This window comes from Myotis lucifugus, unplaced genomic scaffold, assembly GCF_000147115.1.
Source record: "Myotis lucifugus unplaced genomic scaffold, Myoluc2.0 scaffold_713, whole genome shotgun sequence".
Lineage (NCBI taxonomy): Eukaryota > Metazoa > Chordata > Mammalia > Chiroptera > Vespertilionidae > Myotis > Myotis lucifugus.
Window position 1 is genome coordinate 113222 of NW_005871761.1, and position 25776 is coordinate 138997.

General features: G+C 52.7%; 2 protein-coding genes across 3 annotated transcripts in view; both read right to left on the reverse strand.

The window, feature by feature from the left end:
• Window positions 1-4797: 4797 nt before the first annotated feature.
• Window positions 4798-14760, reverse strand: EXOSC2 (exosome component 2). 2 transcript variants are annotated; one of them, XM_006105668.3, is made up of 9 exons: window positions 14618-14760; window positions 13029-13130; window positions 10904-10949; window positions 10580-10669; window positions 9510-9575; window positions 8530-8598; window positions 7237-7413; window positions 6527-6655; window positions 4798-6039 (listed from the first exon to the last, which is right to left on the reverse strand). In XM_006105668.3, exons 1-9 carry the CDS (start codon window positions 14737-14739, stop codon window positions 5959-5961), a joined length of 882 nt encoding a protein of 293 aa, XP_006105730.1. In that variant the 5' UTR covers window positions 14740-14760; the 3' UTR covers window positions 4798-5958. The 2 variants fall into 2 exon arrangements, with proteins under 2 accessions (XP_006105730.1, XP_014303260.1); XM_014447774.2 differs by lacking the exons at window positions 8530-8598; window positions 9510-9575 and having other exon boundaries at window positions 14618-14756.
• Window positions 14761-18985: 4225 nt separating this feature from the next.
• The window catches only part of PRDM12 (PR/SET domain 12), an 18590-nt gene continuing 11799 nt past the window's right edge, over window positions 18986-25776 (reverse strand). Inside the window, 4 exon segments of the mRNA XM_006109769.1 lie at window positions 18986-19235; window positions 19237-19303; window positions 19306-19386; window positions 20774-20885. Coding sequence (XP_006109831.1) covers window positions 18986-19235; window positions 19237-19303; window positions 19306-19386; window positions 20774-20885 — 510 coding nt within the window.

Here is a 25776-nt window from a genome sequence, read left to right on the forward strand (position 1 = left end):
TGACACGTGTCAGCAGGGGGTCCGACTATCTTCGCGGTTTGTCAATCCGAAGTCATGGCAATGCCCCCCCCAAAAAGTTTCCTGATCGTTCAGTGCCTTTTTACTGGCTGAATAGCCGACGTCTTTCCAGGAGAAACACCTAAACCAGGAAGATTCGCCGGAGACGCGGGAAAAGGGTCGGTGACCCCCGAGTCGTTGCGATGGTTCCCACACATCAAGGAAATGTCCACCGTCTTTGGAGGCTTCCCCGGAACTTTCCCCGTGGAAGTCACCCACCCGCTCGTTTCTTCTTCATCTTCCGACCAATTTCCTGCCCAACTAGCTGCCGCGGCGGCTTGTCGACCCTGCTCCCCGGAAAAGGGCCCGCACGGGGCGCCCCGACTTCAGCGAGCGCGCGCCCCCGGCTCCGCCGAGGAGGAAGGCATGGCCGGCAGCTCCTAAGTCCGCTTTTTAAACGGCCGGTGAAACGAGTCCAGACTTTTCCTCCGCATGGAAGTTTGGGGCAGGGCTGGGACGAGGGGGGCCGTCGGTGACATTGGGAGAAGTCAGGGCATGAAGAGGCTCCCGGGAGCAACCTGGGGGAGGGGGGGGCCCTGACAGCAGGGAGGGGTTTTGAATGGGGGGGGCGGGGGGCTCCGAGGCCAAACTTGGGGCTGGGAGTCGGACGGTCGGACGCAGGGGCGGCTCGAGGTGAGAGGGAGGCTGCCGGGCGCGGCGCGGGCGGCTTACTCGGGCGACGCTCCTCCGCCTCAGGAAGCCGGGCGTCCCAGGTCCAGGGGGGAAGAGACCACCCCCGGGGTCCCAGAGCCGGCGCAGGGCGGTGAGGGACCCAAGACTCTCGGGGCTCCGCAGCGGGGAGGCGGCGAAGGGGGGAGGAGGCCCGGCCGCCTCGGCTGCCCCGAGCCCGGGGGTCTCTGCCCGAGACACCCCCTCCCCCGGCCCCGGACGTTGCCGCAGCCGCCGGGCAGTCACATCCCCCGAGCTCCGCCGCGGGGCCCAGCCGCCCCCCGCAGGTAGGGGCCGTGGACAACGGCGGTGCTCCTCAGCCGCAGGACTGGGAACCGGCTCCAGCTCCGGCGCTGCTCAGGAACAGACACTGACCCCCGCGGCCGCCATGATGGATTACGAGCCGCTCCACAACGAGGCCAGGCCCCGCCTCCGGCCCCGCCCCCAGCGGCGTCCGGCGCGCGCCTCGCGGGGACCGGGACCCTCCTGGCGCCGTTTTCGCGGCGCCGCCGCACCTTCCGGCTCTGCTCTCCTGGCCCGCCAGAGCCCGCCCCGGCCCAACCTTTGAAATAGGATTTTTCCGAGGGCAAGGTGAGTAGTAAGGAAGCACCCGCCTCCCCTGTCCCACCATTGGTCCCCGAGAATCCGGGTCATGTCTCTCTCCTGCGTCTTATTGGCCGATAAGGGCAATAAAGCTAGAGCTCCCAGCCAACCGTTTTCGGCGCAGCCCGCAGGGCATGTCGGGAGTTGTGGTCCGTAGCTTTCCCCCCCTGTCCGCGCGCACCCGCGACTTCTTGCCCTCTGCCCAGGCTCCTGAGTTTCGGTCCCACCCTCCTGGGAGGGGGTGGACTCTAGCCGGTCTCGCTTGGGGCTGGCCAACGACTCCCCTGCGAGGGTTGAAAGACCCGCGAGGAGCCAAAGCAAGGAGAAAACTACGGTTTGGATTTTCCAAGAACCGGAGTTGAATTACTTCCTTGAGGCTCTTTAAGGGAGAAAATTTGGCTCGCTCCTGGAAACCAAGGTTTTTGGTGCCCACTCCCCGACCCTAAACTTCCACCTTTTCCCCAAGAAGCATAAATATTAGAACTAGAGAAAAATAAATGACTGGAAAGCATCCGACACATTGCTAGAGAATTCATTGTTTCTTTGGGGCATCAGGAGGCTAAGCCAGGCGCAATCATAGATGCTTGAGCGGAACCTTGACGATAAAACCTCATTTCACAGTGTACATGTATTCACATGAAAACATCCACCTTGTAAAGCCAAGAAATTGTGCGGACTGTTGGCTACCAGGCCTACAGAGCTGACCAATGACCCAGACACAAACCCACACCTGTCAGAACCCACGTTCTGCAACTAAAAAGCACCCTGGTTCCCTACCCTTTACTCTCCATGTCTCCCAAGGTGCACCTGACCAGGATATACCCATTTCTAATAGGATCCACTCACCACAGCGCCTACTCTACACCAGGCACTGCTATGCTTTTCATACACAGTATTATCTCATTTAATCCTCACTAGAGCCCGATGAGGCATGAACTAGTCCCCGTTATACAGCTGGGAAGAGCTTCAGAAACGTGACTTACTCAAGGTCACTTGCTTAGTATGTGACAAAGTCACGATTTGAGTCCAGTTGATGTTGCTCCAAAACCCATGGTTTTCCACTGTGCCACTCAGTATCAAATAATTGTTGGCCAAATTAGACACTGATTTTTTTAATAAGTTGCTACTAATATTAGGGGGAAACCACAGCCAAATTATAGGTCTTACACATTATCTTGTTATATATTTTGGAAATATTTGTTGGATTGGGAAATGGTGTTTTTACATAGGCTTCAAGAAATAGTCACCTGGAGGAAGTGAATGTGAAGCACATGAAAGAAAATTTGTGCAGGTTCAGAGCTGGAATTTATATTCAGATGTTAATTGGTTTATCTTTGCTCTGTCACAAACCAATCTGGCTGACAAACTTGGTCCTGGCTTGTAGATCACTCTTAAAACTTCAAGACCTGTATTCATTTATTTACCCATTATCTCATCCTGAGTAGTACCACCCTAATTTTTCTTTTTGAAGACTTGCTTTCTTTTTATTTCTATTCCTGTTTTCACAATTTCCTGCTCATCTTCATTCTTCATTCTCTAGTTTAAAATTGGGCAATCAGATAACTCTTTTTAATACACATTTCTTGAACTAACAATTCATTCAGGACACACATTTATTGAGCCCCTGTGTATCAAGCACTGTTCTGGGGGCTAGGATACAATACAGGGGGGTAGAGGGGAGATGACAACTCATCCCTGTTCTCCAAGAGCACACTTGGAGGGAATGACAGGAAATAAGCAAAATGAGTAACAATCCAAAGTATGTCTTAATGCTGGAATAAAATTTCTAGACCCATTTCTTTCACAATCAGTCCAGCCCATTCTCTGGATTGCTCTGATACCTCTCTAGAGCTTAAAGCTATTCCTCATTCAGTTGTTAATGGGCTTAATCCAGTCTTATAACTCCCTGAATCGCTTTCTTCACTTTTAAGTGGAGTCATAACTGCCAACTTTACAAGGTTATCAGGAGGATCAAATGAGATCTTGGTTTTCCACAAAGATTGAAATTATGCTTTATTAAAGTCAGTATAGAGGTCAGCTGTACTTAACCTAAACACTTATCCCAAATCTCCATTTCCTACTTTAACCATTTTCTAATTTTAGGTGAGCCCCAAGCCCAGGCTATAATTTTAGAGATTGACTATACTTTTTCACTCCGTGTATAACACTGCAGAATATTTTTGAGGACTTAAAACTAGAATCCAGAGCCCAGGAAATCCTGACAGTAGATCCACCAAGTTGCTAAAGGGCTTCAGTACCATTATAATTCATCTATCCAGTGGTCGGCAAACTGCGGCTTGTGAGTCACATGCGGCTCTCTGGCCCCTTGAGTGTGGCTCTTCCACAAAATACCGACTTCTGCGCACGGGCCACGAAGTTTCAATCGCACTGTACGTGCGCGCCCGCACGTGGTATTTTGTGGAAGAGCCACATTCAAGGGGCCAAAGAGCCGCATGTGGCTCGTGAGCTGCAGTTTGCCAACCACTGATGTATCCTATTCCATTCAGTTTATTCCATTTCTTCCGCCCGCTGCAATAGTACATTTAACAAGGGCGCCCTCTAGTGGGTCACAGAAAATAACTACTAAAGGCACTTTTAGCCCTGTGTTATTTCTACTCTGTAGGTACCACCCTTCAGCAGATACTGAATGAACAGCATAGGTTGGCAGCTTGAGAGAGATCATTGAGAAGGATAACTTCAACAAACTTACATATGGCCCTGGTTAAAACCAAACCAAACCAGGGACTCGGGTTCCCATCTTTTCTTATTCCCTTCTCTCAAGAGGCATATGGTCTGGCCTGTGTTCTCAAAAATTCTATAGGCTGTTGCAAATCTCAAAGTTGCAACAGCCTATAGAATATTCAGTTGTCTGCAAACTCCCCAAAACAACTGATACACTTGGAACAGAAAAAGAATATGACTTTTTAAAAAGCTATTGAGTATTATAAACGAGAAATATACCCTTTATGCCTGGCTGATGTGGCTCTGTGATTGAGTGTCGACCTATGAACCAGGAAGTCACTGTTCAATTCCCCGTCAGGGAACTTGCCCGGATTGTGGGCTCAATCCCCAGTAGGGGGTGTGCAGGAGGCAGCCTATCAATGATTCTCTCTCATTATTGATGTTTCTCTCTCTCTCCCCTATCCCTTCCTCTCTGAAAATAAAAATATATTGAAAATATATATATGTGTGTGTGTATGTATATGTGTGTGTGTGTATGTGTGTGTGTATATATATATATATATATATATATATATATAGTCTTAATTCAACAACAGCCAAAACTGTATTTCAAAATTTTCAAAAACAGTATTCCATGTTACTCCCATTGAAACTATCCTAGGTTTAAATTTTACTAGGTGAGCCAAGTAGAATAGTTAAGGCCTCTGGCAGAATTTATATCTGCTATGCCCTCCTTCAATTGTACTCAGTTCTCAAGTATCACAAAGAACACAAGAACAGAAACAGTGCCTTTAAACCATTTTTTCGACATCCGACAAACCAATGCACAGTAATTCTGGCATTTCTTAGTAACTCAGCATCTTGCCCTGGCCAGTGTGGCTCATTGGTGATCTCCGAAGCTGGGAGATCACCTCTCGATCAGTAAGGAAGACAGGCTGCTGGGGATGCCGTACACTAACAGGTGGCAGGTTCCATGCCGTCAGGGCACATACCCAGGTAGCGGCAAATGTGGGAGGCAACAGATCGACGTTTCTCTCTCACATCAGTATTCTCTCCCCCTTCCTCTCTAAAAATCAATTTTTTTTTAAAGAAAGTTAATGCATTGCTACTTTAATTATAGGAGGAACATCCAAAATATTCATCCTATTACCGATAATTCAACTTCTTACAAATCACCCTCAATGGCAGGACAGAATAAGGCAGGCTGGTGTGGATGCACTTGAATCTATCAATAGAAGGAACGTGCGAAGGGAAGATTCCAACCCAGCAAAAGGCTGCTTGGTTAAGTTTATCCTTCTGACTGCTGGGTTAACTTTACCAGCTATATTCAGTGTTGTACTTGTGCTGCAGAGGAAGTGGGAGCAGAAGCCAAAACAGACAATTTAGGGTCAAGGAGCCATTTTTGTTGTTGTTGCTGCTTTATTGATTTTAGAGAGAGGGAGAGATAGAAACACTGATGAGGGAGGGAGACATCAATCGGCTGCCTCCTGCACGCCCCCTACTGAGGACCAAATCTGCAACCTGGACATGTGCCCTGACCAGGAATCAAACCAGGGACCTCTTGGTTCATGGGTCGATGCTCAACCACTGAGCCATACAGCCAAGCTATAAAGGCATTTCTTGAGGCATTGTGCTTTGTGAAGTGATGGTTAAGTAGAAAAGGAAAGATTCTTCGTATTATTCCAGATGGGAGTCCACTTGGAACACTGCGTACTTTTAAAGACGCAAAGCCACCCAAGTGCTGGGATGTGCAGGCAGCCCAGGGGCCAGCAGCGCAGTTCACCTCTCCCAGGTTTGGCCTTCGAACAGAAGAAAGCAGGTCTGTGGCTGGAGGCAGCCCAATGTAGGTCCATGATGAGTTTCGGAGCCACACACGGAACTACAACTCAGATTCTTCACTTTCAAGAGCTGCTCTGTCAGGCAGTCCTGTCCTTCAGACACTTCTGCCTAGCCCTCCTGTTCTAAAAGTCTCTGACGCGTTTCCATCACAATTTCTTCCATTATTTCTGGCTTTAAGATGTCTTTAATCTGAAAAAGAAAGGAAAAAGTATTTATTCAGAAAAGAAACCAACCACAGCAGACCATCAAATCAGGCCAAATGCAGAAAGCAAGCATGGTTAACACAAGCCTTCTATCTTTCTATGTTTCATTTATCAGAGGCTAAGTATTACAGGCTATGATCTGCTAGAAAACTCTCTGGGATACAGCTGACAAGAATAAGATAGGTTTCCAGCACTCACTAAATGGGCAAGATGAAGTCCAGAGGGCTGCTGTCTTACCTTCATGCCCCAAACCCTTATACTGACACTAGACACTGAGACTATTACAAGTATCTTGGGGAAAGAGCTCCCAGACGCTCATTAAGGCTGTCCACCGATCGGTTCATACTGCTGGACACGGCAAAGGCATCTGGAGGATGTGCTTGCCATCACCGAGTAAACACTGGAGCCAATGGATAAATATGCAATACCTGCTCCCAGATCAATGAGGAAAAGGGAAGCCCTGGGAGGAGTACCTGATGTGGAAGGGATGCCTCATAGCAATACAGGATGCTGGTATCATACAGCATCATCCTCTGAGTTACCAGCGAGACGATACAGTTCCGAAGCCGGGAGATCACCTCTCGATCGGTAAGGGAGACAGGCTGCCGGCGGATGCAAAGGGAAAGGGGAGGGAAATAGAAACAGGACCAAAATAAGTGAACGGTCACAGCAAACCAGAGCAATCGTTTATAACTCAGTTATCACTCTGAGACTCCAAACCAATCGAATGACTAACTCCAAGCAGGATTCACAAAAATGGCTCCTTGCCCTGCCCAGTGTGGCTCAGTTGGTTGGCATATCATCCCATACACCAAAAGGTCGCTGGTTCTATTCCTGCTAAGGGCGAGTACAGGAAGAACCAATCAATGTTTCTCTCTCTCTCTTTCTCCCTCCTCCGTTCTCCTCCCCTCCCTAAAACCATTTTTAAAGCATATCCTCAGGCAAGGATTTAAAAAAAGGATGGCTTCTTCAGTGGCTCTTCCTTCAGCTACTACCCTACAACTGTGCCATCTGTTGCGGACCTCATCTCTTCAGAAAGAGGGCAATACAATGTTCACAAAACACTTCAAACTAACAGACTACAGCAATAATATAGTTAATCACAGCAAGCCCCACCCCTGGCAGCAGCAGAAGGGAGACCGTGCACCACTCCATCCCGACGGCTACAGTGGTGTTCACGCACCTCCAGGTTTGCAACGAAGCCCCCTGCATCCTCTTCTTTGTGCTCGGGTGTAGGGTAAATCCAGATGAAGCCATTGTTACCCAGAATCACTGAGGCACCACAAGGCAAGTCATGGAAGTGAGTCTTCTGCCGCTTCACCAGGGAGGGGGAAACCTGGACCAAAACACCCTGACCTAGCTAGAGAAATACATCACAAATTAGGTCACTGTGGGATCATCAGTGAGGCGAAGGAAAAGCAGATTACAGAATGCATGTCCTAGTTATAGTGGAATCAGAGTCCTTCTTGTTAGTAGCTTGTTGCTGGTCACCCATCTGCACATACACAGTAATTATTCAGAGAACACTTCTAGGTGCATAGGTTGCTGACATATCCCAAGAGAAGGTGACTTTCAATATCCTTCTCTACCATTGTCCTTTGCAATCATCACCACCACACTCTAAGCCAGGGCTGGTGCGCTGACTGTTAGAGAAGCTGCAGCCAATGAGGACCTGGCTCGAGTCTCTTGTAGGCAAGGAGCACTGTTCTGCTGCACCCTGACCCCGACCACCTATCTTGCCCACAGATGTGTAACACTGGGCCTAGGGGACCGACCAAGGGCGCACATCCACCCTGGTTCTGACAGGACAGCCCAAATCCCACACCCGGCTGAGGGAGGGTCCGCAGTACCCAGGCCCAAAAGGTCAGCGCACGCAGGGCAACCGACGTGGTTGGCTATATCACTCCATTAAGGGAAGGAAATGAAAAGGTTCATTCCGATAAAGCCAAGACACTAACAAGTCATAATTTGTTTTGGGAAGTAAGCTGTCATTTTAAAAAATAGCCTCAATAAGGTAACCTCATAGAAGCAAAGCAGTAAAGCTTCATTTAGAGGCTCAAGTGAACAATCGTTCCCAGCGATACTATCCATTTTATTGATTAGACATTTGTCTGAGTTGGACTGTCCTGTTTCATCAGTCCGAGACTTCCCTTTGTTCCACGGCTGCCTCTCAGCCCTGGCCCAATGCAGAGCTGCAGCAGCCACTGGGAGGGAGGAGGGAGCAGACAGCAGGGCCTCAGGGTCCTCGGTCATAGGGGCTCCTGCCAGAACAATCTCGTCAGTAAAAAAAGGGTAAGAGTTGTCATCCACCACAACGCTACCGGCCCATGGCTGCGTGAGGCAATCATTAGTGGGACGCCAGCCTGGGGCGCTAACTTCCGGGGCTCTTCAGGTCAGAATCCCAGAGCGCGCCGAGGATTCAGAAACGGACCTGAAGTCTCGGTCGGCAAACAGGAGCAGCAAGGGCCCAACTTACCTTTCCGTACTTCAGGCTCCTCGTGTGCAGGGAGACAGCTCCGTCGGAGAACACTGCCTGCACCTCAGCCTGGCCAGGGTGGTGAAGGAACACACGTTCTTCACGCCATCTGCATCCCGTGTCCCTGCCCCCCTCCAACCTTCCCTCCCACCCAACAGTCCCGCTTGGCAGTCTTGGGCCGGGAGGACATCGCTGTGACCCAACCTCTCCCTCTTACTTGTCACGAGTATCCTGCTATGAACAACCTTTCCTACTCCCTGGGATAAAAGCTAATGTCATTAAGAAAATGTGAGTCTAGCTTAAAGCACAGGCCACCATTAGTTACCAGACCGAAAGAAGTGACTTAGCCGCCCAGATGTGAACAAGAGCTGGAGCAGGGGTCCTCAAACTTTTTAAACAGGGGGCCAGTTCACTGTCCCTCAGACCGTTGGAGGGCCGGACTATAGTTTAAAAAAAAACTATGAACAAATTCCTATGCACACTGCACATATCATATTTTGAAGTAAAAAAAACAAAACGGGCCAAACCGGTTTGGCTCAGTGGATAGAGCGTCGGCCTGCGGACTGAAGGGTCCCGGGTTCGATTCCGGTCAAGGGCACGTGCCTTGGTTGCAGGCACATCCCTGGTGGGAGGTATGCAGGAGGCAGCTGGTCAATGTTTCTCTCTCATCGATGTTTCTAACTCTCTATCCCTCTCCCTTCCTCTCTGTAAAAAATCAATAAAATATATTTAAAAAAAAAAAAAAAACCAAAAAAGAACGGGAACAAATACAATATTTGTATTTGCATGTGGCCCGCGGGCCGTAGTTTGAGGACCCCTGAGCTGGAGAGTCCACCTGCGTGAAGTACTGGAGCAGGGCTGCGGCAGAGCCCTTGACACTCCATCTGGGACTCGGATGTGTCTCCTGTGGGAGACACAGTTTAAGCCCCGCTTCCCAGCCCCACATAAGCATAGAGGCTGGAGTGCACGGTGCAGGATACACTGATGAGGTCCCCTTCCTGCAAGAAACCTCTCATGGCCAGCTCATCCTCTGCAGATCTTCTCCTCTGAAACACACACAGGCAGGACGTTACTAAGTCAGCTCCTACGGAAGGGCCTCTGCTTCCTTTTCCTCACTCGCTTCGAGATCTCGGAAAGCAGTCACAGCACCCAAACACCCGTGTAGGTCACCCGTGCCCCTCAAGGAGACGAGAGCGACAACCACTTACAACCTTCCCACGGCTCTTCTCCTTCTCCCTCCTCTGAAAGTATTCAAGCTCCGGACATGATATTCAGAACCTCCGAATACAGCCCAGCCTCCTTTCCCAATGACCTGCCCAGGCAGCCCTGCCCGCTCCAGCAGGACCCGACCGCCTCCAGCCTGTGTCTTTGCTCACACATTCCCCTTCCTCTCAGATATACTGAGTTCATCCTTGAAATTCTACCCATCCTTCAAGGACCAACTCTAGTGCCCACCTTTCCTATGAGTTTCCTTCACTGACATTAATCCTCTTTCTGTACAATCCCACACTTGTTTGTGCTTCGACTGCCAAGTATTTGGATGTTACGGCACATCCCTGGTAGTCTGTAAGCTTTCAGGAACTCAATCATGCCTCCTTTGTCCTGCACTCTCCACAGAACCCTAGCACAGGGAGGAGTTAAAGGGAAACCATGGCATTTTACAAAAGGCTGCAGTTGCCTGGAGTAACCCAATGCCACCCAATTCCTGGAATCGAATCTAAATGCAAAACACACTTTTCAAGGAACACTTCTGTGCAAAGCTGATGTTCCCAGAAGGAAAACGGTTAGCACCAAGCCTGAGAGCTTCTTTTTCCAACCCTCTTTTGGGGTTCCTCCCCATGGACACTCTGGATCTTACTACACCCCAACTGCTGCCTATGTGGGGAGGCCTGGACCAAGTGAAAAGCCTGCATGTACATTGGGCAGCAAACTTCACAGCAGACCAACAGGAGTAAACGGGGCCACCTCGAGGTAAAGCAGAGTCCTCTGGTGGAGCAAAAGACCAGAGCTCCCGGCAGCAAAGTACACAGGCCCAGCTGCGGCCCCTCACCAGCTCTCCTCCTGGAAGGTTCATGGATGACAGAAGCAAGACTGAATCCAGCCTGGAGTTCGTCTCCACCTTCCACCTCTTCTGTTGAACCTAGAAACAGAAAGAAATTCCACACTTGGACACATACTCCAGGGACAAGACCTCACAACATGAGTGACCAATAATCCCCAAAATAACAAGCCAACTGTTTACATCTCAGGTCACAAGCAAGAGCCAAATGCAGTGACTGCTTTGTTCACGTAACTGCACACAGAATGCCTATCCCGCTCATTAAGTCACCAGCTTGCTTTTACTATGTAAAGACCAAGATGACAGCGACTTTACCTCTGTGATCCTCCCCACTACGATGTCACCCACTTCACCATTGTATCTGAAAGATAAAACAAATGGTGATCCATCAGTGGACTTGAGTACAAAACCAAGCACTACTTGAGATTTCAGTTAAACAGAATGGGGGCCTTGAGTCGGTACCACATTTAGTGATTTCAAACAACTATGCTGTTGGGACTTATTCTCAGGCACTGATCACTTCCAACATTCCTAGAGTACACAGTCTTCGTTAACTATTCTCAAGCAAACATTTACTACAAGCAGTTCATGAAGCCTGAACCTCTATATTGTCAACTACACAATTAATGGGATATTTTATCATGGAATACCTTCTGGTGGGCTACAGAACACAGGCGGGTTCTGCATCAGCTAAAGGAGGAGAGAGGAGAGTGAGACCGCACACCCCTCAAACGCATCTACCCACTGTCTCCCCCACCCACTGGCTGCTCGTCCCGGCCCCTTTGCTAGCTCTTCACTCCAACCCCAGTGACATCTTCTCTTTCCAGCCCACACTCACCTCTTTGTGAGCTCATCCAACCTAAAGGCAGGGGACTGTACCATTCCCCTGAATTCCAGACTCCAGGCAACCGCTGGCTCCCCAGCACCTCTAACAGGCATGACTAATAGGCATTTTCAAATGTAACAGACCTAAAACAAAGCTTCCCAGCAGCCCCCTCCTCCATCACAAACTGATCCCCTCCCAGTGTCACCATCTCAGTAAATGACAACTCATCCTCCAGCTGCTCAAGCCAAAAACCTTAGGATCTTTTTTTTTTTTTTTACAGAGAGGAAGGGAGAGGGATAGAGAGTTAGAAACATCGATGAGAGAGAAACATCGACCAGCTGCCTCCTGCACACCCCCTACTGGGGATGTGCACGCAACCTAGGTACATGCCCTTGACCGGAATCGAACCTGGGACCTTTCAGTCCGCAGGCCGACGCTCTATCCACTGAGCCAAACCGGTTAGGGCAAAACCTTAGGATCTTAAGAGGAGTTCTTGAAAGATAGAAATCTCAATATCAGTCTGTCTCTCTCTCTCTCTCTCTCTCTTTCTCTCTCGGACAAGTCCAGCAAATCCTGGCTCTACCTTCAAAATATACACAGAAAATAAAGGGCATCCCACTTGGAAAGGAAGAAGTAAAGCTACCTTTACTCACAGACATGGCCTCATATTTAAAAAACAACAACACTGAAAAATAAAATATCCAACACCCTTTCATGATAAAAACACCCAGGACACAAAATACATACAGAATTAATCACTCTCCACTTTACTGCTACCACCTTAGTCCAAGCCACCATCCCTTCAGCTGGTAAGACCCCTCATCTGTCTCTGTAAGCCTGTCCCTGTCCCCCTGCAGGCTCCCCACAGCAGCCAGAGTGATTTCATCAAAACAGAAGCCAGATCATGTCCTCCTTCTGCTCCACCCCCTCCAGGGGCTTCCTGGATGACACAAGTGGAAGTCAAAATGCTTCTCAGGGCTGCAGGGCAGGCCGACCACCAGCTCAGCTCCTACTCTCCCTTGCTCACTGTTCCAACCCCAGTGGTCTCCCTTCTGGGGCTAGCCTACACTGAGCCCTGTGCTAAGTACTTTACATGCACCTTTTCAATGGACTCTAATAAAAACCATAGGAGCGCCCTGGCTGGTTTAGCTCAGTGGATAGAGCATCAGCCTGTGGACTGAAGGATCCCGGGTTTGATTCCAGTCAAGGGCACACGCCTGAGTTGCAGGCTCGATCCCCAGTAGGGGGCGGGCAGGAGGCAGCCGATCAATGATTCCCTCATCACTGATGTCTCTCTCCCCCTTTCCCTTCCTCTCTGAAATCAATAAAAATACATTAAAAAACACACACACACAAAAAACATAGGCGCTAGGTTGTGATATTACCCTCCTTTTACAGAGGAGGTAACAAAGGTTTGGAAAGGCCAGGCAATGTGGGGAAATCTTCGAAGCCCACACTTTCCTAGCCACCTATGCATGTTCCAAATCGCAGACCCCCAGAATGACAGGGCAGGCGGGTGGCGGGGGGGGGGGGGGTTGGTAGGGCGTGGCAGAAAAGGCCTGGCTGTGCAAGGTGGACGCCCCAAGACAGAGAATACACACCTTTTGTTCTCACCTGGTTTTCAAAGCTTTCACACAGATCAACTTGTTTACTCTTTCCACAGAACCAGCCACAGATGCAATAAGTTTCTCTTCCCCCATGTAAGTCCCATGGCCCCTGTTGCAAGAGGAAGACACAAAGATACCAGGGTAACACTTGAGATGCGCTCTCCTGTCAAGAACAATGTATTCCTCCAACAGGCTCCTCCTCCCTCCGAGCCTGGCTTTTCTGCGAATGCTCTCTGACTAGCACACTTGCTACTCTAGAGAGCTACATGGACATCCCTCTCATCTCACTCAGGTCTACACAAATGGCACTTTTTCCATCAGGCCTACGCTGACTGCCCCATTTAAAATCGTCACCTACCCCACGGCTACCACCCCCACCATATTCCCAACCACATGCCACTTTGTCTGCTCAACTTTTAATTTTTTCCCCACTGGATTCACCACCAAACATCCTGAATAACTTGTTCGTTGTGCTTATTGTTTATCATGTCTCTCCCTGTTAGAATATAAACACCACCAGATTTCTCAGGATCCAATAAGCTCACACTAAAAGGTGAACGGGCACCGAAACCGGTTTGGCTCAGTGGATAGAGCGTCGGCCTGCGGACTGAAGGGTCCCAGGTTCGATTCCGGTCAAGGGCATGTACCTGGGTTGCGGGCACATCCCCAGTGGGAGGTGTGCAGGAGGCAGCTGATCGATGTTTCTCTCTCATCGATGTTTCTAACTCTCTGTCTCTCTCCCTTCCTCTCTGTAAAAAATCAATAAGATATATTTTTAAAAAAAAATAAAATAAAATAAAAGGTGAACGGGCAATTCTGTAAATGCTGTACCCTTCTTAGATGTACATGTGCACTTCTCCTCCCCAGCAAAAAAGAGGAAACCCCACTAGTATTTATCTATGATGGTGGTATCACGGTGGGCTTTGCTTCTTTACATAAGGATCTTATTTAATCCTCGTTACCCTATCAAATAGTTAGCTATTAGCACTATTTTCCAGATGAGGAAACCGACTTTGGAGAGGAAGTACAATTCATGGGATGGCAGGACTGGAACCCACACTGTCGGACTCAAGGGCCTGCCCTCTTAACGACGACATATTGCACGGCGCTCAGCTTCGAAGGTGCATATGTACTTGGGTGCGTGTAGCACAATACACGTGTTTGCCTTCAGCCCAAACAAGTACTGATTCCGAAATGGTGCACCTGGCTGAGAGATGACGCAGGCGGCGGAGGAGGGGGCCCAACCAGGAGCCCGCTGTCCCCACTAAGAGGCCCCTGCTCCGAACCCTCCCCCTTTTCCAGGTCTCCGGCGAGGAAGGCTCAGAGAATGGGCCTCAGGCCGAGGAACCAAGATCCATGGCCAGCAGAGGACGGGAGAGAAGGGCTCCAAGGGTCTGGGACAAACGCACACGGGGACACACAGGATGCGGGGAGCAGCAGCCCAAGGCCTTGTAAAGCGGGGATGCTCGTGGGATGCGCTCGGGGTCCCGCGGGCGCTTTATCACCGGGGACTGGGGCCCAGGTTGTGGCCAGCGGGCCACGTGCCGAGCCCTGCAACCGCCCTTCGTGGCCCCGAGCCCCCAGGTCCCCACGCACCGCATGAAGCCCGTGTCCGTGGTGATGGTGTCCCCCGGCACCACCAGGTGTTTCTTAGTCTCGCGGCCCAGGCTCTCGCTAAGAGGCTTGCGAGCGACCGGGAGCCTCATCTCCATCGCCATCTTGGCGCCAATGAATTGCGCAGGCGCGACCCGGCCCAGAGCCGCGAGATCTCGTTCCGCAATTCCCGGCCGACGCTCGGGGAGGGGGCGGGGCCTCGGAGCAGCAGCCAATAGGAACTCGTGCTCTGGCGTCCATGGTCACTATTGGCAACAGTTAGGCTCACGTTAAGGGAAGGAGGGAGCAGCATCGCCATTTTTGCTACGGGGAGCCTACACCTGGGTAATAAAATCTCATGTACGGTGTTGGACTTCTTGCCAAAACGGCCTCGCAGTCATCGTCCAGTTTATGGTTTTCCAGGGTCAGAGATAATTGAGTGTGGCCCTCTGAGTTTCCTTCCAGCTCATTGTGTGAATGAGCGCAGGAGGACACTATGTGGACCGAAAGAAGAGCCCGCTTTCGTGCTGTTCCTACTAGTAGTACCGCCAGAATTCCACATCACAGCCGCCCCGTGGGGCTGGCTCAGCACCCACCATCATCTACACCCCCAAACGGTGCTCTGGGTGCCGCTTCGTTCTTTCATGGCGACTTTTGAATGAGCTGATTTACTCTAACACTTCTTTTGTAAAAACAAGAAACTGAGAAAACATTCAAACCTTGCAAGGCAGGTACATTTGGTAGGCAAGTGGGCACATAATACGAAGATCTTCGCTGATATTTCCTCAAACATGCATTGAGTGCTCTCTGTGTCCTAAGGATTCAGTCGTGGAGAGAGAGATGTGTGTGTGGCTCTGTCTTCATGTCCTGTTTAACAGGAGCACTTCCCCCTCCCTTCTCCCCAGCCTCTACCCTTCCCCTCACCCTTGCCCTGCGTGGTTTATAGCATTCACACCAAACCTCAGGGAATTGGAGATGATCATTCTTCAGGCACATGGACCCTAAAGAGGATTGAATGAAATAAGTTGCGTCAGTCCTGTGCACTGTGTTCACAAAATCAGGCTTGCTGCCTCCTGAAGACCCATAGACTAATTGTTTGCTAAATCTCCAAAGAGACAGCATTTCTTTCACCTAAGGCTAAGCAAAGCTCATGGCTGCGAGCGTGAGAAAGGTCCATCTGTTGAGTCCAGCCTCGACCATAAGAGGGCGGTAGTGTCCTTTGAGCCGCCTAGGGAGGTAGGCCTGGGAGTTCCAGTTGACCAAGGAAAGGGTATAGTCTTCACATGATTTAGTTTCATCCTCGGAGGGATAGACATAACCTTAATCCCTCCCATTCTCACAGCACTCGCATGTACAGAGCCTGTTATGATGGCATTATGGATACTGTTTAGTCTGTTTTGGCAGCTATAACAAAATACCCTCAGCTGAGTGGCTTATAAACAACAGAAATTTACTCCTGACAGTTTGGGAGTTTGAGAAGTCCAAGATCAAGACATTGGCAGATTGGGTATCTGGTGAGGGTTCGATTCCTGGTTCATAGATAGCTGTCTTTTCACTGTGTCCTCACTTGGCTTGAGGAGTGAGGGGGTCTCTGTTAGACACTAATTGAATTCATGAGGGCTCTTTCCACCTTTCCCCCTTGCTCCTCCGCCTCCTAATTGACCCCACTGCTTCCCTGTGTGGCCCTGCGTGCTATGCCCTGCCTCCAGATTCTAGGGAATTGTGAGTATAGCAAATTTTTCATGACCAGATTCCTGCCGGCTCATCCTTGTACCTCCAGCAGGGGGAAATGTCTGCAGCTGACTTATCATATGCATTTAGGCTGCAATGACAGCCTACTGACACCAGGTGGGTTCTGGTCCCTGTGATCTGTAGGGTGGGGGCGGGGGAGAGTGCTTAATGCTACGTCACCCATTTGGTTAGATGCCTGGGTGGGGGCTGCAGTGGGAGGATGGTAATGCCAGGGGCCACCAGAGGCATCAGAAGCCTAGGGGTGAGGTATCAAAGCAAAGGCAAGGTTTGTGATGGGAGCGGGAGGAGGAGAACCAAGGGTGACTTCCCCCACGGGCCCCCCTGGAAGGAAACCCCAGATGGGATATGCAAATGAATACATTAAATGTCCATTTCTGCCCATGCCTCCACCTGCTAGGGTGCAGTCCCCCAGAGTATGGGGATCTTTGGGAGTACACACCTGAAGCTCCAAAGGGGGGTGGCCTGTGTGAGCAAGTGTGCATTCAGCATCTACAGTTATGTGTGTATATGTGCGCACGCGGGTGGCTAGATGAGGATGCCAGTAGCCTGAAAGGGTGACACCCTCATGGCTGGCGTGTACTGGAACACAGGTGTGAACTCACACAGCCCGGTGTCACACCCCCCTGGAGGGAGGAGCCAAGGCCTGGCCCTGCATTGATGGCCTCTCTGCTCTTTGGTCCTCCTCAAGGAAGCTCTGAAGTGGGTGTCTGAGCATTTGGGAATTCTATGCATTGGGAGGGCACTTGGTGTCTATCTTGGTCTCCCCCCACTGGCTGCTTGAATTCCTTCAAGTTGTCCATGAACATGGGGGGGGGGGTAAGTAAAAATTTTGGGGAAGTGACAAAGTGGGACCCTATATTTGAGAGTCAGCTGGAAAGTGGGAGTCAGCCCAGCTCCTCCTGAGGTGTCCTAGGATCTGGAGGCAGGTTGCTTTGCCTGTGGGAGTTGACACCCCATTTGCGACAGAAAGATTTCTCCTTATAGATGGCACAATGGACAACTCCTCCCACCCCCTCTCCAGCTTCCAGGCACTCTCCATATTTCCTTTTCATGTAGACAAAAGTGTCAGCCCATTCAGATGCTAAGTGATAAATGCTCCAAGTAATTTTTATTTTAGAATACAAGAGAGGTACAAATGTATTTACAGTTATACATATACAATCAAATAATATATACCACAGTTTTGTAAATATCATTTTAGGTAAATATTTACAAAGTTAAAGTGACCGTTTTCTGGAAGTAGAACACAGTTTCTTGAAAACTCTATACATTTTATACTTTTCATTAATATTATTATAGTTTCTTTATCTTACAAAACGCCCTACGGAAATACTGGTAAATGCCTGGAAGGTGGGAGAGATGACACCAGAGGGCGCTCAGGGCCGAACTCGGGGAAACTTGGGAAAGAGCGAGGGAGAGTGTGGGCAGCTGGATGGACCCCCCCACACCCTCCCACTCCGCACAGACCGCCAGTCTGTCCCTCCTCCTGCTGGAGTGTGGCGAGCTCCGGCAGGAAAACTTCCCTTCCCCAACCATGATGTCAGAGCTGAAGGGGAGGGGGCCTCGGCCCAATTCTCTCATTTTATAAATGGAGGAAGGGGAAACTGAGGCCCAAAGAGGGGCAGAGTCTTTCCCGGGTCCCACAGGGGATTTCCGTTTGCCCGAACCCTCCACATTGCGAAGTACTCGTGCCTCATCCATCCTCTGGGAGCCGTGTTGGGGTTGGAGAAGGACGGTGGCCTAAAAGTGACCCACCCCCCGCCAGGGCAGTGCGGGTCTCTGTGGGCCTCTTCGGGCTGCCACACTCTCAAGTGACTGCGGACACTGAGGACAAAGCCCCAAGAGGCAGGATGGGGGACAGGTGGGCGAACGCCAGGCCACCCTGGGACAGGGAGGTCGCGCTCCTCCCGTTGCCAGCACGCGTTCTCGGTGGGGAAGTTGGAGGTCCCTTCCCCTCTTGGGGCCCTCGGAGACCTGCAGTCCCTTCTCCTGCCACCCACGAGGGGGATGCCAGCTTGGACGCCCGGCTCGATAGGAGGAGGGAGACTGGGGAGTTAGGGCTTGGGGACCACCCACCCCAACGGGACGCGGCCGAGCAGCTGCAACCAATGGGTGACCCCGGGAAAGGAAGGTCGTCCCCAGGGTCCTCATCTGAAAAACGGGCGAAAAGTGTATGCCCCGGGCTCACTGTTGGCGCGCACCGGCACTGCGGGGTCCCCCGGCCGCCTCCGGCCCGGAGATTCAGTCCGAAGAGCCCGCAGCCGGGCGCCCGGGCGCTGCAGGCGGGAAGGCGGGGGCGCGGGCGGGTGCGGGCGGCGCTCACAGCACCACGGCCGGCAGGTGGGGCGCGGGCGGGCGCGGGCGGCGCTCACAGCACCACGGCCGGCAGGTGGGTGCGGGCGGCGCTCACAGCACCACGGCCGGCAGGTGGGGCGCGGGCGGGCGCGGGCGGCGCTCACAGCACCACGGCCGGCAGGTGGGTGCGGGCGGCGCTCACAGCACCACGGCCGGCAGGTGGGGCGCGGGCGGGTGCGGGCGGCGCTCACAGCACCATGGCCGGCAGGTGGGTGCGGGCGGCGCTCACAGCACCACGGCCGGCAGGTGGGGCGCGGGCGGCGCTCACAGCACCATGGCCGGCAGGTGGTGCGCGGCGGCGGCGGCGGCGAGCGCGGGCGCGTGCGGGTGCGGCGCGGGCAGGGCGGGCGAGTGCGCCTGCAGCGCGGCGCTGGGCGGCCGGTGGCGCGCGCTCTTCTGGTGGGCACGCAGGCCGGCGAGCTGCGAGTAGGCGCTCTGGCACACCTGGCACTTGTAGGGGCGCTCGCCCGTGTGCAGGCGCACGTGGTTCCGCAGCGTGGACGACTGCTGAAGCGGCGGTGCAGAAGCGGCACACGAACGCCTTGTCCCGCGTGTGGATGCGCATGTGCGAGCGCAGGTTCTGCGCGAGTTGAAGCCGCGGTGGCAGATGACGCAGCGCATGCGGCCCGCGGTGCCCGCCGCCGAGTCCGCCGGGTGGAAGTCCTCTGGCCGCGAGGGCCCGGGAGGGAGAGCGGGGTCCAAGGGGCGGGGCGGGGCGGGAGGGGGGCAGAGAGAGCAGCCTCGTTAGAACCGCGCGGCCCAAGCCCAACACCCACGCTCCCCACGCACGTGTCCTCCCCGGGATCTGCCCACCTCTAATCCCCCGACGGTTCTCGGGCAACTGATGGGGAGCGCGGCAGGGGGATGGGAGGGGTAGCAAGGGCCCTGGCTTAGGGTCACGCAGGAGCTGGACTCCACGCCATGCTGTGAGACTCGGAGACTTAGTGACTTGGCCTCACCAAACCTCAACTTTCTCATCTGTAAAATGGGAGCCTACTACACCTCAGGGGGGCTCTGCAGGACTAGAGGAGACGATCACCAAACGCTGAAGGCTATTGAAAGCTACTCTGCTGAGCACTCACCTGCCTGAGCCCGCGCATGGAAAGTGCCTGCTCATGGCAGCCTTCCATAAGTGGAAGTAACTATTATAACCTCCCCCCCAAGAAAAACTCCTTTCATTTATTATCCCCACAAACATTACTGATGCCTACTATGTGCCAGGGAACTGCGCTCACTTTCCTCGCCTCAAACGGAGGTAATGATAGCATCACCGCCATGAGCCTTCTGTAAGGACTAGAGAAAGTACTGTTTGTAAACAGCTGCAGAGCAAGGGCTCAGTGAGCACAGTTCATGAGCCTCAGATTCATCCTCTAGAAATAAGGGTAATCAGATTTCACAAGGATTTTCTGAGGGCCCAAGTGGGATAAAGGTTTAGCCCAATACTTGGCACAAAATAGATCAGCGACCCTCCAACACACGGAGGCAATGCCCCACCTCCATCCCACAGGTTTACACTGAGCACCCACGCTGTGCCAGGCCGGGCACCAGCGGCAGAGCAGGGAAAGGCACAGAGCCTCGGGGCCGGAGGGCGCTTAGAGATCATCTTACCCAACCTCCTTCCTTTAAAGATGGGGAAACTGAGTCACGGGGCCATTCCCAAGATTGCACAGCAGACCTGGAACCTCATCCAGGCTCCCTGGGCCTGGCCCCTGGCTCATCCTGCCAAACCAGGCTGCCCCTGGTGGACCCCCCGCCCCATCACCTGCCCCTACTCTGTTCTGGCCGGAAAACAGGAGGACTACCTCTCACTCCCGCCTGGGCCAAGGTGGTGGTGGCTCCAGAGGCATCGGCCTCCTTGAACCAGTAGGTCCCCTGTGCTCAGTGGTGCTGGAGGTTGAGCCAGGTGCCTCCCCACCACACACACACACACACACGCGCACACACACACACATGCACACACGCACACGCACACACGCATGCACACGCACACGCGCGCGCGCGCGCACACACACACACACACACACACACACTGGGCTCATGGAGAATACCTACCGTGCTTGTTCTTTTTCTGCTCCTCCTCCAGCCCGGGCACTCCGGGGATCCCCAGGAAGGTGTTGTGCGAGTTCCCATACCACACCAGCAGCTCCTGGTCAGGAGGGATCATCTGCAGAGGAGGAGGCCAGAGGAGGTCAGGGAGGCAGTGGCCTGTGTGTGTGTGTGTGTGAGAGAGAGAGAGAGAGAGAGAGAGAGAGAGAGAGAGAGAGAGGGAGAGAGGCAGAACTCTGCACACCGCCTCACAGCCAGGAGGCATCTGTCCTGGCACTTGCCATGGAGATGGGGCTCCAGTGGGTCCTGTTCCACAGGCCATCCCCCACAAGCTGCACGATCACAGAGACCCTGGGGTGCTCTGCTCCCCTCTTCCTGCCCAGGCTTCCGGCCATTTGCTGGGAACAGCGCTGCCTCCCAGACTCCCAAGCGCTCCCAAGCGGATGGCAACAGAACCGCAGCCTCACAGCGAGCAGAAGTGACAGCGACCCAAAGTGAGAAGGCTTTCCATTTCTTACGTTGGGGTGGGGGGGGCAGTCAGCCAGCCCTCAAGTCTGCAGGGCGGAGCTGGATGTTCCCAAGGAGCCTGCGTTGCCGGGCGCCCCGTGGCACTTGGCTACCCCCTGCCCGATAATGCTCTCATCTGATCTGGAAACAGCTCTCATCCAAAGCACCCCCAGGCAGCACCACGTCACAGGTCATCCTCCCCCCACCCCCCCCACCCCCGTCACAGGGGTCTGTGTGGGTCCATGCACGAAAGGACCTCCCGGGTTCTTTCCACCTGCGGAAATACTGGGCCCCTGAGCCTTACACAATCCACTGTGCCGTGTCCTGGGCTCTGGCACAGAACGCCAGAGACAGTGCAGGGCTCTGCTGCTCCCTGGGGGGGACCTGCCCCTGGGCGTGGCCGTCAGGAGGGAGGACTTGCGGTGATCATCCAGGGAGCTGTGGGAGGCCTGCTCCTGCGTGGAGCTGACCATCCGCACACACTCCGGGTCATCTCCAGGGGCCACCAGTACCCCTGCCGAGCGGGGAGCCGTCGGGCCCAAATGAGAGAGGCGCGGCCCATCACCCTCCTGAGGCCTGCACCCCAGAAGAGCTGGCTTTGGCACCACCCCGGGGGCACTCCCATCTGTCCAGAGAAAACGGACACCCCAGGCCACAGCTGGTTTGTTTTCCTGGTGGGTCCTCTTTTTTAAAAAAATGTTTTTATTGATTTTTTTTTTTTATAGCGAAAGGAAAGGAGAAAGAGAAACAGATACTGGTTGCCTCCCTCATGCCCTCAGCCAGGGATCAAGCCTGCACCCTGGGCATGTGCTCTGATCCGGAATCGAACCGGTGACCTTTTGGTGCACGTGGGACGACACTCAACCAACTGAGCCACACCAGCCAGGGCCCTGGCCTTTTAGTGACGCAAAAGATCCGATGGGATTCCATTTAGGGGTGCCTGGTATCAGCCGTGCAATGCCCTCCCGTGGCTTCTGTGGTCACAGCGAAGGCCCACCCCTTCCATGCGGTTCTGGCCCGCAGGCCCCCTCCACACTGCAAACCTACTGTCTGGCACACCTTCTTCCTCTGGTCAGAGCCGGGAAGACTCTCAGGCATCACAGCCAGCTCTGTTCCTTCCCGGAAGCGGAGGGACGCAGGGAGCGGCAGGTGGGAGAAGGAATGTGCACTTAAGGAACGTGCACATGCGACGGAATCCTCCTAAGACGCAGCCAGGGGTCACCGTGCCCCTCTCACCCAGCCACAGGGCCCAGAGCACTCGGCCTCGGGCCTCAGGGGAAGCGAGTGCTGAGAACAGGCAGAGGGTGGCGCCAGCTCAGAGGGACGGGGCTGAATATGGAGGAACCAGTGCAGTCTGAACCCATGGAAAAGTAGGCGGTGCCTCAAAGAAAGCAGGAACCACCGCGAAAGTTCTGGAGGCCTCTCTGATCATTCACAGTCGTGGCCACTGTGCAGGGGGCCAGCGGGTCAGACCCAGAGGCCCTGCTGGAAAAGGGGCGGTGAAGAGAGGGGTTTGGTGAGCCCCTTTAGAAAACAGGAGGATGGAAGTAAAATATTTCAAATGAACTCACTGTGAAAGCAGCCACTCTCCACGAGACAGAGCACATGGGACCTCCGTCACGAGGGCCCTGGGTGACCTTACATAAGTCACTTTGCCTCAAATGAGGGAACTGGGGTCTCTGAGGTCCCCCAACTTTAGGACTCTGGCTGGATGTCACCTGCAATATTGCCCCAACCCCTGGCTGCGATTCTCAGCTGTACTGACATGTATCCATCGTGGATTTTCTAAAGCAACCAGCCCCCATCAGACGGTCTCAATCTGCCTCTTCCTTCAGGAGACGCACTGCACAGGCTTCCAGCTCAGTCAGGTTGGGGTCCACTCGGGCTCCCCATCTGCTGTCCACGTGACCTTGGGCCAGTCTCTGGGCCTCGGTTTCCTCCACCATAACGCGGGGCAGCAGCACTGCCCCGGCCTCACTGGGTGCTTGTCGGGGTGCAGAGGAGCCAGGCACACAACGCTCTTTACGCGATCGATACACAGGAGAGCTTGCTATGACCCCCCCCCCCCCCGAGCTTGAGTTTGCCAACCTCTCAGAGAAGCAGGTAAGTGATCTCAGATGCAGGGAGTCCCCCAGTCGCCGCCGCCGCAGAGCTGGCGGTGTGGTGCGGGCCGCTGGCACCTGGCACCGTTAAAGCCCAGCGTGACCATGGCTTTGCCTTCACTATCTGACAAGAGCATCGGCTGGGCCCCCACCACTTCCCACAAACAAGGGCTGAGAGGTTCAGCAAGCCGCCCCCCATCCCTCCCTCCCCCGTGATGTCGCCCTGAGCCCTGAGCTGCAGCTCTTCCTCCAGACTAAGTCAGCACTGGCCTTTTTCTTTCAATTGACGATAAGAATTATTAATTAAGCATAACATCAACAAAAAGGGTGATGATGACTAAGGAGCCAAGAACTCTGAGACTGCACAAAATTTGAAAATTATTATTCCAGAGCTTCAATATTAACTGTTTCAATACAACGCTCAGTCGTTTATTTACTAACATTTTTTAAATGTACAAAAATTGGCCCTGGCCGCTGTGGCTCAGTTGGTTGCAGCATGGGCCCATGGACCATACAGGATCGATGTTTCTCTCTCTTTCTCTAAAATCAATCTTTAAAATGTACTAAAGGTCATTTTACTAAAATTAATTATAAGATTAAAATAGTGATGCGAACATCCATGCAAACAAATATTTTTGTTCTAATTGCTTTATAGTTTATTAAAATTTTACTTTTCTTGGATAAAAAAAAATAGTGATGCGGACCCATGGACAAAAATGTGTAAACACGTAAAAGGGTAGAGAATGAGCAGCCAGTCTCTCTCCCACGCTGGGTGCCAGGCAGTGAAGGGTCTGTCATTTTGAGACAATTAACGAATGCTGATTTAGGTTCCTGGGGAGCAGCGTGATGGGCAGAGTGACTTCCATTTTCTACATGACGCATCTGATTTTTTAAAAAATGAGCCGCTCTCGTACTATTTTTATACAAAAAATATTTTTTTAAAGAAAGAAAATCCATTAGGAAGAACCTACTGGAATTGAGAATGACGCACATCCCCGCCAGCAAGAAGCCAGCAGCCCTCTGAGCCCCACCGGGGAAGGCAGCCTGGCCTGCACCGACGCCAAGCCTTCTGAGCCCTGGGCTGGACCTCTGGTCTCTGCCTGCTCCCCGCAGCCTCTTCCTGAGATCCTGGTCCCATTGTCTGGAGGCCCCCGAGCTCCCACCAGCTGCCACCTAAGAGCAAAGACCAGCCACAGTCCCCTGCAGGCCCCCTCGTCCCCTCACTAGTGCTGTTTCTTTAAGGCCAACCCTTCAGCCTGGCCCAGCCAGGCTCTCCCTGGGGCTCAGAGAACCAGAATCAGCTGCTCCTTCACTTTCCTGGGAGCAGGGACTGGCTCGGGACATGCAATCAACCACACAGTTTCCAGAGCCACTGAGTCCCACACCCGTCACCCAGACTGGAGGGGAGGGCGGAATATCAGTGCCCGAGTCTTCCGTGGACAAATTACACCGTCTCTCAGCGCATGCTTCTTAAACTTCTCGATCAGCCCACAAGTTTTGTCCTGCCCCATTTCCATTTCTGAATTTTTATAAATTGAAGTGATGGGGTTTGGGGTTTGTTTTCCTAATACAAATCCACGCCACACCATTGAACATGCTCCCAGGGGCTCCGCGGCCCTCCCTTCCCCAGGCGGTGCAGGAGCCTCGTCTAGAAGGATCTCGGTGTCATCTGGGCGGATATCAATTTCCATTGTACCACAGATGTCCTGACACACCAATTAATAGAGTTCCAGCAAATAGATATTGGCCAGGGAGGCCCCGTGGTGGCCAAAGGCTCGGCTCTGGGGTCGGACAGGCCTGGACTCAAATCACAGCCCAGCAACATCCCTCAATCTCCCTGAACCCTAGTTTCATCGTCATTAAAATGGGGAGAGTGATGGAGAGCACCTCACAGGGTGGAGAGGATTCTATTTCTAAAAGGTTGCTAAGCCTTAGCAAGGCGCCGGCACGGGGTAAAGGCTCACATGGATGGCAGGGTCATTAATGTTGCTCATTAATAAGCAGAGCCCCTTACCTGCACCCACCGATGAACAAGGTCGAAGGAAAACCGAGTTTATCCCCATGGGGCCAAAGAAAGGAGAGATGGGGCTATGGGCTTCGGGGGGGAAAAAGCTCAACTTCCTGAAATGAGAAGGAAAGTAGCAAAAAGACAAGCCCACATTTCAGGGCCAGTAATTTGTCAAAAACCAGGGAGGGGAAAGACTGGGAATTTTCTCCCTCGTTCCCAAATCCAAAAAGCCCCACCATCTCTTATTCCTACATCCTTTTCTTGTGCTGAGTTTTGGAGTCAAAGGTCTTGCTTGGGGGGGGGGGTGTTTTCCTGGGAGAACTGGGTCCATGTGTCCCCCTTTCAACTGAGCCCCCCCCCCCCCCCGGCACAAAAACACACACCTAAAGAAA